At 49.3% G+C, this 12,500-nt stretch overlaps 1 protein-coding gene and 1 long non-coding RNA gene across 18 annotated transcripts in view; one reads left to right on the forward strand and one right to left on the reverse strand.

The window, feature by feature from the left end:
• Positions 1 to 12,500, forward strand: part of PTPRT (protein tyrosine phosphatase receptor type T) — a 1,067,285-nt gene that overhangs the window by 645,311 nt on the left and 409,474 nt on the right. For all 17 annotated transcript variants that reach the window (XM_019458468.2, XM_019458472.2, XM_053890232.1 and 14 more), the window contains one exon: positions 9,990 to 10,286. In XM_019458468.2, coding sequence (XP_019314013.2) covers positions 9,990 to 10,286 — 297 coding nt within the window. The remainder of the gene's footprint in view (positions 1 to 9,989; positions 10,287 to 12,500) is intronic.
• On the reverse strand, positions 8,230 to 11,366 carry LOC109272430 (uncharacterized). The gene is made up of 3 exons (XR_002082462.2): positions 11,219 to 11,366; positions 10,730 to 10,828; positions 8,230 to 8,801 (listed from the first exon to the last, which is right to left on the reverse strand). It is a non-coding gene; the product is annotated as an uncharacterized LOC109272430 (long non-coding RNA).

The raw sequence follows: 12,500 nt of genomic DNA on the forward strand, positions 1-12,500 counted from the left end.
GACAACCTTCAGTCACCCGTCAGCTCTTTAGAACCCTGCTTCCCTAACTGCCATTTTCACCAGGCTGCCCCTCCTCCGTTCCCTTTAAAACACTTAACTACGGGGGTGCCTGGGTGGCTCAGTTGGTTAAGTGGCCGACTTCGGCTCAGGTCATGATCTCGCGGTCTGTGAGTTCGAGCCCCGCGTCGGGCTCTGTGCTGACAGCTCAGAGCCTGGAGCCTGTTTCAATTCTGTGTCTCCCTCTCTCTGACCCTCCCTGGTTCATGCTCTGTCTCTCTCTGTGTCAAAAATAAATAAACGTTAAAAAAAAAAAATTAAAACACTTAACTACGGTGTGCACTTTTGTCAGCCCACACGTCTGACTGCCCGTGTGGTCGTATCCGTCTGTCTCTCCTAGTGATCTTAAGCTCAGGAGAGGCAGGGACTGTGTCTATTTTTGTCACGGCTGTGTCCCAGCACCTAGCTGCCACCCCATAGGTGCTCCATAAGTATTGTAAGCTAAATTGTGTCTACAAAGACTTTAGTGTAAATGGAGAGATCAAGGAGTGGCTAGCGGGACCCGAAATCAAAGTCACGTGTTAGGCACAAGTCTTCCTGCACCCCCCAGTCTCCCTTCCCCACTTGCTTTTCCTCTAGAGCACTTACTGCTAGCTGACATTCTGTATAATTTTATGATGATCTCATATGTTATATAACCCCCCCCCCACTCCCCCGCACTAGAACATAATCCCCTTAAGGGCAGAGAGGATTTTTGTCTGTTTAGCTCACTCTTACATCATGTACAATGCCTTGTACATGGTAGGAGCTCAGAAATGTTTATTGAAAGAATGAGTTTGCCCATTGCTTTACTTTTGGCAGAGAATACTCCTATCACGCTGTTACAGCTGCCTCAGTTGTTACTCTCACTTCTTAGGAATGGTATGAGGGACTGTTACAATGCTTAACATCTAGACTGGCCTAACTCGTCACTGTGTAGGGGTGTGCATGTGTGCGGGATGGCAGGGGGATCACTGTTCTCATCCTCATGACCGTTTTCTCCTTTGTTCTTGTCTCCTGAACTTTAAATGTGCTGCCTCCTTTGCCTGGGGTTTAATCTTCTCTCTCTGTAGCTCCCCTCCCCCATCCCCCCATCCCCCCATCCCCCCATACCTTGAACTTTTACCTGGTTAAATTGTCTTCCTCATTTGCCCAAGGCTCCCTCTTTCAAGACAACCTTTTTGGCTTCTAGACTGTACGTTACGTTGTTGGTGATTTAGTCTCAAATATCTAACAGTGGAATGTTGTGGGTGAGTTCTGCGTTAAGCTATAGTTACAAGTCAAACCCGGGGCTTCAGCCTTCCAGTCAGCGGGCCATGGGAGGTCTGCTGGTTTCCCTGTCAAGAAGCTGCTACTTCAGAGACCATGCTACATTGCCCAGGTGTTTCTGATACCATAGCTTGATCATCAACCCTCATTTTGTTAATGAGCCTATGAAATGTCAGAAATTGCTCGTTGTGGTTAAAATCAGAGACCTGTTGCCTAGCTTAATAATATCATGAGTGGACTCTAATTGCTGAAATTGAAGGTATTCAAAATATGTGAGTTGGCCAAAATATTTTTAAAGCTCTTTCCAGACATACATAATGAAGGAGCACCCAGTAAGACTTCTAGCCTTTAACCTTAGGGATGATTGATTCCTAACCAGTCCTGGTTACCCATTGGATAAGGGGGATTCCGGGTTTCCTAATGTGACTGTAATGGTAATTGATTTTGCCCCTGGAACAGAAGCAGGCATACTAGAGCTCTGGTGTTGGCTGTTTTTGCAAATAAACTTTTATTGAAACAGCCACGCCCATCTGTATGCCTATGGTCTATCTGCCTGAAAAATGTTTGCCAACTTCTGCAAGGACAGATTTCTGAGACTTCGTTGCACTTTACAGAATAGATGGTTTGACCTGTTCTGTGTCTGCTTGCTAATAAACATTTGTGTAATAAGTGGTCATTGACATAGTAGAATTTGGCCTGAGGCTTGCTTTTATTATAACCTAATAATGCAGTTGCAGGGGGAATCGTTAACCTTCACTCACCTCACATTTCTTTGGTGGCTTCTGGTGTCTATGAGAAAGGATGTAAGGGTTGTGCACGAATCATGATTAAATAGGCTCAGATGAGTTTCTAGTATGAGGCTGTGTCTTTCTGCCTTGTGCTACCTGGAAAGCAGCACTTCCCCTGCAAGAAGGTGATCCAAGAGGTGCCTGGGTGGCTCAGTTGCTCAAGTGTCCACCTCTTGGTTTTGTCTCAGGTCATGATCTCAAGGTCAGGAGATTGAACCTCGCGTTGGGGTCTGTGCTGGGCATGGAAACTGCTTAAAGTCCCCACCCCCGCCCTTTCTCTCTCTCAAAAAAAGGGTGCTTCAGTCTTCGTCATTCCATTCCTCACACTTGGGTCTGCATCTCCTTTTAGAGCATGAGTCTCATGGGATAGTACCTGTCTTACTCTCATGCATCCCTCACACCTGTCCCATCGCAGAGGTTCCATATGTGTTGCAGAAATAAGGAATAGATACAGCAGCATCTGCACATGCATTAATGGGAGCTTGGCAGCTCCAAACCACAGTTGGTTAAAAGCATGAAGCCAATTACCAACTATGTTGGGAACTAGGCCAGTAACCTACAGAACTCCTATCTCCATGCCTCCTCTACCTGCCTCCCTTCTGGCAGTGGGAGCTGCCTTTGAGGGAATACAGCCGTGTCAAGTACCATCCAAGAGCTTGGTGGAGGCTGTCTCCTTAGTTCCCCTTCTCTGAAAGGCAGAGTATCACCCATGTTTTACGCATGAAAAACTGCAGCATGGATGCAGATAAGACAGTGATTTGCTTTAGGTCCAGGTGTTAGCAGAGCCAGTGTTGTTTTCATTATGCCGTAGAGTCTCCAGTGCTCGAGTAGTTTTTCATTAATTAATGAGCCAGTGAACACATAAATGAATTATCTTCTTTATTTCATCGCTACAAGAGGATAGCAACTGAACCACCTTCTCACTGGTAACCCCTTCCAGTGGTGCAGGATTCTATTTATCAGGATAGGTAGGACCCAGTGACCCTCGATTGTGAGGGCACCAGCGTTCTCCAGTGAAGCCTCTGGCTTCCTGTCCTTGCCTCCTTTTGCAAGATGTCTGTGGTAATAAGTCAACAAATTCTTGTCCACCAAACATCAGCAATAAATTAAAGGAAGTGATGGAAAGTAAGCAAGAGAGTGGGTTTGGATAATGCCGGAAGGAAGATGGATTTTAATTTTGTTCCTTTTACCTTTTTCTCCCTCTGTGTATCATTTCCATGCAGAAATTGCAAATTAATGGTCACATCGAAATATCTGTCAACGTATTACTGCTCTTCCAGCATCAAATTATGCCAGCAATAATGTTTCCAGCTGCCTAGGACTTCGTTGCAATTTAATTTGAAAGGAACTCGAATTGCATCTCCAAATGGATAAAAAATTAATTTTACATACAAGCTATCCACCTCCACATTTTCAGCCCCATGCCCCAAATTATCTCAATGTAGGTTCAACTTTGAACGGTACATATGTTACAGCCAACTCCACAGGCTAAGATGAATACATAGAAAATTCATGATTTGGAAATCTGCTTTGCTGCTCTTTTTTTAATAAGATGTTCTGCCTTGATTAAGGTCATTAGGAGAGTCTACAGCTATTGCCTTTGACAGCAGGAGTGGAAGCCAGGCCCGCCTAGAACAAAAAAAGCCTGAAATTCTGACTTACCCGCATGACTACCCTTCGCAAGTAGAGTGTAAAGAGAGCCCTGATTCACCCCTTCACCTCTTCCCCGCTCCCCCCCCCCACCCCGCAGTGTGGAGGTCTTCAGTCATCACTTCCTCTGTGTATTTACTCATTCCTTAATTTATTTATTAAGCAGCCGTGTGTCCCAGTTATGAAAATGAAGAGATCTCGGGGCTCACAAGGTTGCAGATGAGGTGAACATGAACCAAAGCTATAAACGACTCACCTGCTGTTTGATAAGGGTTATGGAGGACATGTGCTAATATGCTAAAGGAAACATGATGGGGGTATTCATTGTGCCTGGGCCAGGAGGGCTTTTGGAGGAAGTTACAAGGAAAGGCTGGTACTGGAGCTGGGCCTTGAGTGTATTGGCTAGGGATTTGCCAGTGGCCCCCCACGCAGAGGGAAGAGCATGGGCAAGAGCAGGGAGGGATGAGAGGATTCAGGATGTGGTACTCGCCTTTCCCAGTACAACGTAGGGAGTGAGCAGTGGGAAGTGAGGAGAGGAATTTGGAGGTGGGAGGGTACAGGTTGCAGCTCAGGCTCAGGTATTAGGGAGAAAATGATACTTGAGGAAGAAATAGTACTTGAGTAAGATCTAGCGTGCAAACGGGGAGAAGTGATCAGAGGTCAGGAGGACCAGCGTGCCTTCCAGAGGCAGCTGCAGGAGTGAGAAAGCTTCTGTAGGCATGAGTCAGTCAGTCACACACAGACGCACGCACACACATACACCCCGGCCCTAACCTATGCAAGAACACAAATGAGTCTGGAGCAAGAACAAATAGAACCTTGTGGTCCTCTTCCTCCCCTTTCCTCTTACTCTGTCCCTCCCCCAAAGAGCCTCATGCACCATGGATGGAGACTTTATTCCTCATGTCCAAGTTCTGTCCACTACCCTCCCCCAAACAGCCATTCTTTGGTTACCCGTTGGGCCTAGGGATGCACACACACGAGATATGGTCTGATTCTGAACCACCGGGAGGTTCCCGCAGGCCCTGGAAGTGAGTTGGGGGCAGGGAATTCTGGGTTCCTGGAGCCTGGTCCAAAATAGGAAGCACAGGCACCAGGTGGATGCTTTGACCCCCCTGACTCCTGTGCCGGGGGAGGGCACACGCCAAAGACGGCCAGCGTGGCCTCCTTAATGCGCAGGGTTCAGGACAGGACTCCTGTTGCCAGGTCTAAAAGCAGAGAGACAGTGTACCCAGAGGCCAAGCCACTTTGATTTTTCATCAGAGGAAGATGTCTCAGCTTCCCAGACAAACCACATTCTCTCCCCACTATTTGTCTTCCCATAGGCCTGGAAGCTGTTACTTAAGAAGGTCATATGGGTGTGGTTTTTGGTGGCAGAAACCCTAGGCCTCTACGCTTGGACATATTTACACGGGGAATGTAAATTCAACAAAGCAATCTCCACTGCACACACAAGGCTTTCTCAGCAATTTCAATTTCCAACTTGTTTGCACCGAATTGAGTGTAAACCCAAGACTCTCCCTGCTACAGGCAATTATCAGAGCAGAAGCTGGGTTTGGAGGCTGAGGTTTGGCAGGGGAGGGGTCAGATTGAAGGCATGAATGCTTCTATCATACATTTTGAAAACTAGTTTTCCTTGTGTCGGATTTCAGGACATTCTTTTGCTTGAATGCAAAAATAAACATGTCCACCTTAAAGACTCAGGGACGTCGCAGAGGGGACGAAACTTGGACCGTGGAGTCAGTTCCCAAGAACTGGGTCCGAGTTCAGTTCCCAAGAACAGGTCACCATCTGTTCATCTCAGTTTAATAAACATGAACTGGCCCCTCGACAGCCCCTCTACCATGTGTTGGGGTTACTGGACAAACAGAATGTGGTCCCTGGCAGCCTGGGAGGAGTGACAGATAAATGAACAAGCAATTCCTAGAAAACATGGCAAATGCCGAATGGGCTGGACACCTGTGCGAAGTGCTGTACGAGCCCAGAGCTGGGGACTTGGCTGTGTGGCCCTGGGTAAGGGACATCCTTTCGTTGACCTGGATTTTCTATGCCAGAGAGTTGCAGGTACCTAGCCCAGAGTTACTATATGATCAGGAGCCACTGTCTTTCCCTTTCTAGAATGGTAGTTCTTACACTTACAAAACTCTTTCACCCACACGTCTGCCAGAGGTCTTCTTGCCTTGTGCACAGGAGCTGAGCTTTCCTTGAGATTTGTTATTTCCATGCTCTGGGGACCTCAGGGTACCAGTAACACATGTGGCCATATTTCCCAAGTCCCTTCTGTCTCTGCTCCCTGTGTTTGTTCCCAAGTGGTGTTTCATTGGACCAAGGGAGGCATGGAGATCTCAGCCCTTTCTTTGGATTTTGAGGACCTTGTTGAGCTAGGAGTCACACGGGGAACTGTCACACTGGGCTCCAGGCGTCATTCTGCCGTCTTGTTCGCCCACATCCTTTCTTGTTCAATGCCAGCAACAAGTGGAGTCATTTTTCTCTTCCTCTGAAGGCTGAGCCCAGCTGATCCCACGGCCCTGGGAATCCAGCTTCTGTTTCAAATACACTTCTTAAGGCATTTCTCCAAGAAAGGCCATTTCCTCTAAGAGGAATGCCCACTGTTAGACAGAGGCAATTTTCTCTCTCCCTTTACAGCTCATTTTATACTCATTAACGGCCCTCTGAGATTCACGCAATAACTTCCACTTTATAGAAGAGGAAACGGAGGCTCAGAGATGAAGTGCCCTTGCCCAAGGTCACACAGCTAGTGAGCACCAGAGTCTGGCTTCACGCCGTGCTCTGCCCGCTCCACTGTTCCCCGCGGCCTGTCTGGTGACAGTGGCATGTGCTTCAGAGGAGGCAAGTGACTTTCCCAGTGCCCTGACCTTCCCGCTCTGGAGGGAGTCTCTGCTGTGTGGCAGGCTCGCACCATCCCTTGCCCTCTTTGAAAAGGCGCTTCTGCCGGCTCCTTCCTTTAAGAGGAGCAGAAAGGTGCTTTGAGCGCCTACCTGCACAGGTGAGCTGTGGGGAGGATTCTGGAGAAGCTGGAGAGCAGAGGTGCAAAGACAGGCCAGTGGGCAACTCAGCTCTGAGTGTGATGGAGTCCCGCCCCACCCTCTCCAGCGGGTCCCCGGCTCCTGAGGGCCCAGCATTTCTGCCTTACAGTTCTTGGCCTCCTCCCAGCATCCTCCCCGGGTCCCTGCTGACTGCGGGGTGCCCACGTTGATGCCTTTCCCTGGTCTCAGTGCCCCGTGGTATCCCGGTGCAGCACACGTGGAGGCACTGGACCCTCAGGGGCTTCAAACCTCAGCTGTGCACTCGCTATGCGGCTTTTCAGTCATTTCCACTCACGGAGCTTGTTTTCCTCGCAGATGAGACTAGAGATGCTTTCCTCACTGATGGCCATGGGGTCTACAGAATGCAGCGTCCATTGGCCTGAGACTCCCTGGGGCCCTCCCGAGTGCGTCTCTGGGCGGGGCTTGGGCTGCAGGGGTCAGCAGACCGCACTGCTCTCACGGCGCTTACCTTCTAGTGGGCAGGGCCAACTTTTAAAAAGCTGCCACAGTGGAAAATGATGAGTATGGAAGGGAACAGTTAATAGGAGGAGAAAGACGCAGGCACTGTACTCTGCCCAGGGACTCAGCAAGGACGTCTTCACAGAGGAGGCAAAGTGAACAGGGAGCGAAAGCAGGAGAGACTGTTGCCCAACTCCAGCAGGGAGGGGAAGACAACCCTCAGAGCCAGAGAGGTGGGAGAGGCAGGGTCCATTTCCCTCGGGGGCACACAAAGCACCTGCGCTCTCTTTCCAGACCCCCCTGGTCGTGCACGTCTTCTGACTTTGCACACTAGGCATGTGGTCAGATAGACAAGTTCACAACCCCACGTTGCCACTTGCTGGTCTTGTTGCTGCTCTGCACACATTCCTAGACCTCTCTGGCCTCAGTTTATTCCACTGTAAAGTGGGGCCAGCAGTCAGCCCCTCCCTTCCAGAGTCACAAGATGATGCAGGTGATAGAACCCAGCACCATGGCTGCTGGCCATCAACTAGGTGTTTTGTTTTTATTGTCTCATTTGTGCTGCAGGGGCACATTGGAGATTCCAAAAAATATTTAACGTGGGCTGTGGTACATTTAAAGTTGTTTAACAAAATGGACGAGTCTTGGATTTAAAAGGGTCTTAATCCTGTACTCATTCTAAGATGAGGTGAGAGAGCTGTGAGAGCGATTACCTGACTGGGGTGTGGCATCCGTTTTGAAGGCACACCCAGAGGAGGAGTGTCTTGGGGTCCTAAGCAGGGTTGGGGGGGCCTCCCTGCCAGGAGAGTTCCAGGATCTGGACTTGCAGAAAGGCTCCGGCTGGGCCAGGCTGGTGGGAATACACAGACCTCCCGGCAAGTAGCTTTTTGCTCACCCTGTGCCTGTACATTTGTTCTCATGCCATCAGGACTTGTTAAACCAGGCGACCACACCAGATCATAACTGCCCCCCCCCGCACTATGGGGACCACACTTTCACCTTCTATTCTGTGTGGGCTCAGCACAATGGACCCTCAGCAACAGCTTGTTCAATGTCACATTTTCAAAGTCACCCGTTTGCTTTTGGAACGCTGGCTCTCTTTTACACAAAGGACCTGTGAACATGAATAATTGGGCTGCATGAGTGACCATGAACTCTTCAGTCTTTCCAGAGCCAGGCTGCTCACTGTCCCCAGCAGTGCGTGAGCAGGTCCGGACCGGTTTTCCCGGCTCCCTGACATTTCTGGGCATCCTTTTTAAAAGAAGACTGCTTTGAAGTATGTTCCTTGGCAAGGCTCTGATACAAGTCACAGGACATTTTCCCCACAGGGACAGATCCAGGAAATCAGCTTTCATTGAGTCCTGCCTTCTTTCTTACTGCTACATTGGCACAGGGGCAACCTTACCCCTAAATGCTCTGAGAAGACCGGACGGATGATAGAATCTATCATTTTTGGAGAAGGATGCTGCCCAGCACTACCACTTAGAAGACTTTCAGAGTAGAGACAGAATACGCGTCCTTATTATTTTTTCTTTTCCCACTGTTCCTATCGCTGCAAAAGAAAAACCACCATATTTTGAGTGGTTATTAAGTTCCAGGTACAATTCTAACTGCTCTGCAAGCAGCATTTCATTTAGCCCCCCGCTAGCCACCAGCAAGGGTGGCTACTTGTTACTATCACCATTTTATAAATGAAATAAAAAATGGACCCAAAGAAATTACAGAATTTGGTCAAGTCCTAAAGTAGTGTGGAGGGAAGATACTGAATAAATCTCTAGTCTGTGCTTAACTACTTCCAGCTAAGCTATTCAACACAAGAACTTATGGGGATGCTCATCACAAAAGAAGTTATGTTTCTGTTGTAAGAAATGCCTAAGCTTTATAGAATGAAATGAGCTGCACATGTGGGGATTTTTTTAAGTGTTTCATTTGTTATAAACCGTTTTTTACAAAAATGCCTGCATGAAGTGTAAACAGAATATTTGTAATAAAATATGACAGCGAATGTTATATATGGGGGTCTGGGACCATATGGGGAAGCATGGGGTGGGACACAGCATTAGGGTGTGAAGTCATGACCGTATTTGCTTGCAGAATGATGTCTCTGGAGGGGCCTGTTTGGAAAGAAGTAGAGAGGAGAGAAAGGAGGTCGAGGGCTGTCATAGGAGCCTAGGAAATAATGAGTTGTGTTGTCAGTGGAAAGAGGGGAAATGGCAAGAAGTCAGCGGTACCTGTGACCATGTGGACAGATTGAGTGCTGCGTGCCGAGCATGTGGCTGGATCTCCAGCCTGTACATCTCAGTGCAGTTAACCGGAGAGAGGGGACTGATTTCCCAAGGGAAGAGGATGTGGCTGGATTAAATATAAGGCAGATCAGAACTCCAGCAACCGTCTAAATTAGTATATCCCTGGAGCGTTGTGTGTGCCGTTGATGGTACCCAGGGTGGTTTTCGGGAGTACCCCGATGAACCTGCAAGGATGTAACAATTTTGTGGTTTTTTTTTTTTGACGGTTAACGATTCTGTATGGCAAGTGTTATCTTTTAGATGCATGCATTTAAGTAAGAAAAAAAGAGTTTGATTGACAGAAAAATGTTAATTAAACTGCACGCTCTGTGGCAAAAATCATGCAGGCAGTGGCTGAGATAAGTTTAGAGGCTATTCCCCCGTTTTAGCACGACACCCACTGCCCGCTTCCTGACACTCTCAAAGTCCTTGTGTCTTGCACGCGTGTCTTGCAGACCCTGTGCACGGCCCGCAGAACGTGGAGATTGTGGACATCCGCGCCCGGCAGCTGACCCTGCAGTGGGAACCCTTTGGCTACGCGGTGACCCGCTGTCACAGCTACAACCTCACGGTGCAGTACCAGTACGTGTTCAACCAGCAGCAGTACGAGGCCGAAGAGGTCATCCAGACCTCGTCCCACTATACCCTGCGAGGCCTGCGCCCCTTCATGACCATCCGGCTGCGGCTCCTGCTGTCCAACCCCGAGGGCCGGGTGGAGAGTGAGGAGCTGGTGGTGCAAACAGAGGAGGACGGTGAGTGAGGGCGGCTGCCTCCTTGGGAGCGGGGTGTGCAGAACCTGTCACGGGGCCACGCCTATCAGTGATGAGGTGCTTGTTTTCCTGTTCGTTTTTCCTTTCATTTCCTCCTCTATGTCTGCCTCTTCTCCAAGGTCTTCCATGAAGACCCACATAGTGTGCATTGCACAACTCCAGGGGGTGCTGTTTCCATAGACACAGCTGTGCACTCAGCTTTGACCCTTCAGCACCCCCATCCCTCTTCTCACTTTATGGCACCTTCTAGGTCCAGTGTTTAACCACACTGGTGCCTCCAGAGAGGAATTATTGAGTTGTATTAAGTGCGTTGAATCTGGGAGTCAGACAACTCTAGAATCTCCAAGAGTTACAAAAAATAATAATAATAATGCATATAAGTTACTTCGCACACACATTGGATGCACCCAGACCCAAGTACTCACCCGGATGTCCTACAGGCATCACAAATTCAAAGTATCCAAAAATGAACCAATCTCCCCTTCTGTATTGATTTCTCACTCTGTGTTCCTCATCTCAGTGAACTACATCCAGCAAGTCAAGATAAAGACCCGAAGTCAGCCTGGGAGCCTCCATTTCACCCCCCATCACCCCCACCCCCCCCCCCCCCGCCGCCGCACACACACACAAGGTTCTAATGACTCTGTGTGATTTCTTTCCCCACATGCCTCTTACCTCAAGACTCCAGGAACACAGAGCCACATGTAACTCCTAGAACACAGCACTTTTCCCACCCTCTGTCGTTCCGTCCTGTCCTGTCCCATCCCTCCATGTCTGTGGGACAGGCTCTGTTCATCTTCAACATTCTCCTTCCTCCAGGAAGCTTTCCCTGACTGCCCCAAGTTGACTTGGGTGTTCCTTCCCTGACCCCCCCCCCCCCTGCATTTTGCATGTAACTCCACTGCAACAGTTACCTTACTTAGGGGAGTACAGAACTTGCTGCTTCTAGGACTTCTCTAGAAAGCACTTTTCAACAGCTGTGTTTCAGTTTTCCTTCCAGCCAAGCTGTCTCTGGCCTTGTGGGGCATCTTTAGTTAGTTCCTTGGAATCACACTTGGTAGAGCTTTAAGCCACATCCAACAAAGGGGACTGTGACCTCGTCTGCAGGGCAGGTCATGCATCACTCTTGCCCCTGATCAGGGAAGGGAGCAGCCAGCATGGTTGGGGCTGGGATGCAGAGGGACGACTGGGAAGGAAATCTCGGGAAGTGTTGGCAGTCTTCACATGCAGACAGAAGGCCATGGGCACAAAGATGGTACAAAGGGGTCAGAAGGAGTGGGATCAGAGCCCTCTCATTGTCAGCCACATGAGGCAGCTACCTCCACTTGACCCAGGTGGGCCTCAGGACCTCTAGGCAGAGCCTCTTGCATGCAGTCCCACTTGGCACTCTTGTTTCACATAAGCAAGGCCAAGGACCCAGAGTGGTGGCCCCTGCTGGGGTCCAGACTCACATCCTCAGCTGCAGTGTCCCCTAAAGACACAGAGGAAACTGCCAGCCTCTGCACATCTTGTTCCCCAATTCTCCTTTCCCCAAGTCCCATCTTACAACTGGACATTTTACACAGTCCACCCACTTGCAAACCCTTTGTGACCCCCCTTTTAAACTCATCATCGCAACGACTCTTTGCAACCCCAGCAGACTGCTTTTCTGGGTAGTAGCTGCAGCGGAGACCCAGCCTCTGTTGCCTTGCCCCCACCTTCCTGCCTTGCATTGAACCTCAGTCCACTGTGGACACAGTCTCCCCTGGACCAACCTTGTCCGGTGACCTGAGTGTATGCTTCCTGTGAACCCGTTCTCATGCAACCCCCAGTGGAGGGGTGGGCGTCTCCTCTGGGCTTCTGTCTGCAGCTCAGGATCTGCGGCCCTGGGTTGGGCTCCAGGTGAAGCTGCCGGCCCTTTCCTGGATGGCTCTGTTGTTTCAGAAACGCACAGCCCCTCCTCCAGCAGGTACAAGGATGAGCTGCAACAGAAGGTGAGCTCTGGAGACCACCCCTGGGATGAGCTGCTTACCCTCTCAGTGCCTTGGTTTCCTCACCTGTCAGATGGAGATAGAAGTAGTGGCCACCTGATGGCTTTTTATGCTCATTGAAAGGAATGGTACATAAAGAAACTGGAATAATGTCCAGCAGATTGTAGGTTTCCAGTGAATGTGGCTGCCACATTTGGATTAAGTCACAGAAAAAAAAAATATGTCT

The sequence above is a fragment of the Panthera pardus genome, unplaced genomic scaffold (genome assembly GCF_024362965.1).
Source record: "Panthera pardus isolate Hobbes unplaced genomic scaffold, ASM2436296v1 HiC_scaffold_25, whole genome shotgun sequence".
NCBI lineage: Eukaryota > Metazoa > Chordata > Mammalia > Carnivora > Felidae > Panthera > Panthera pardus.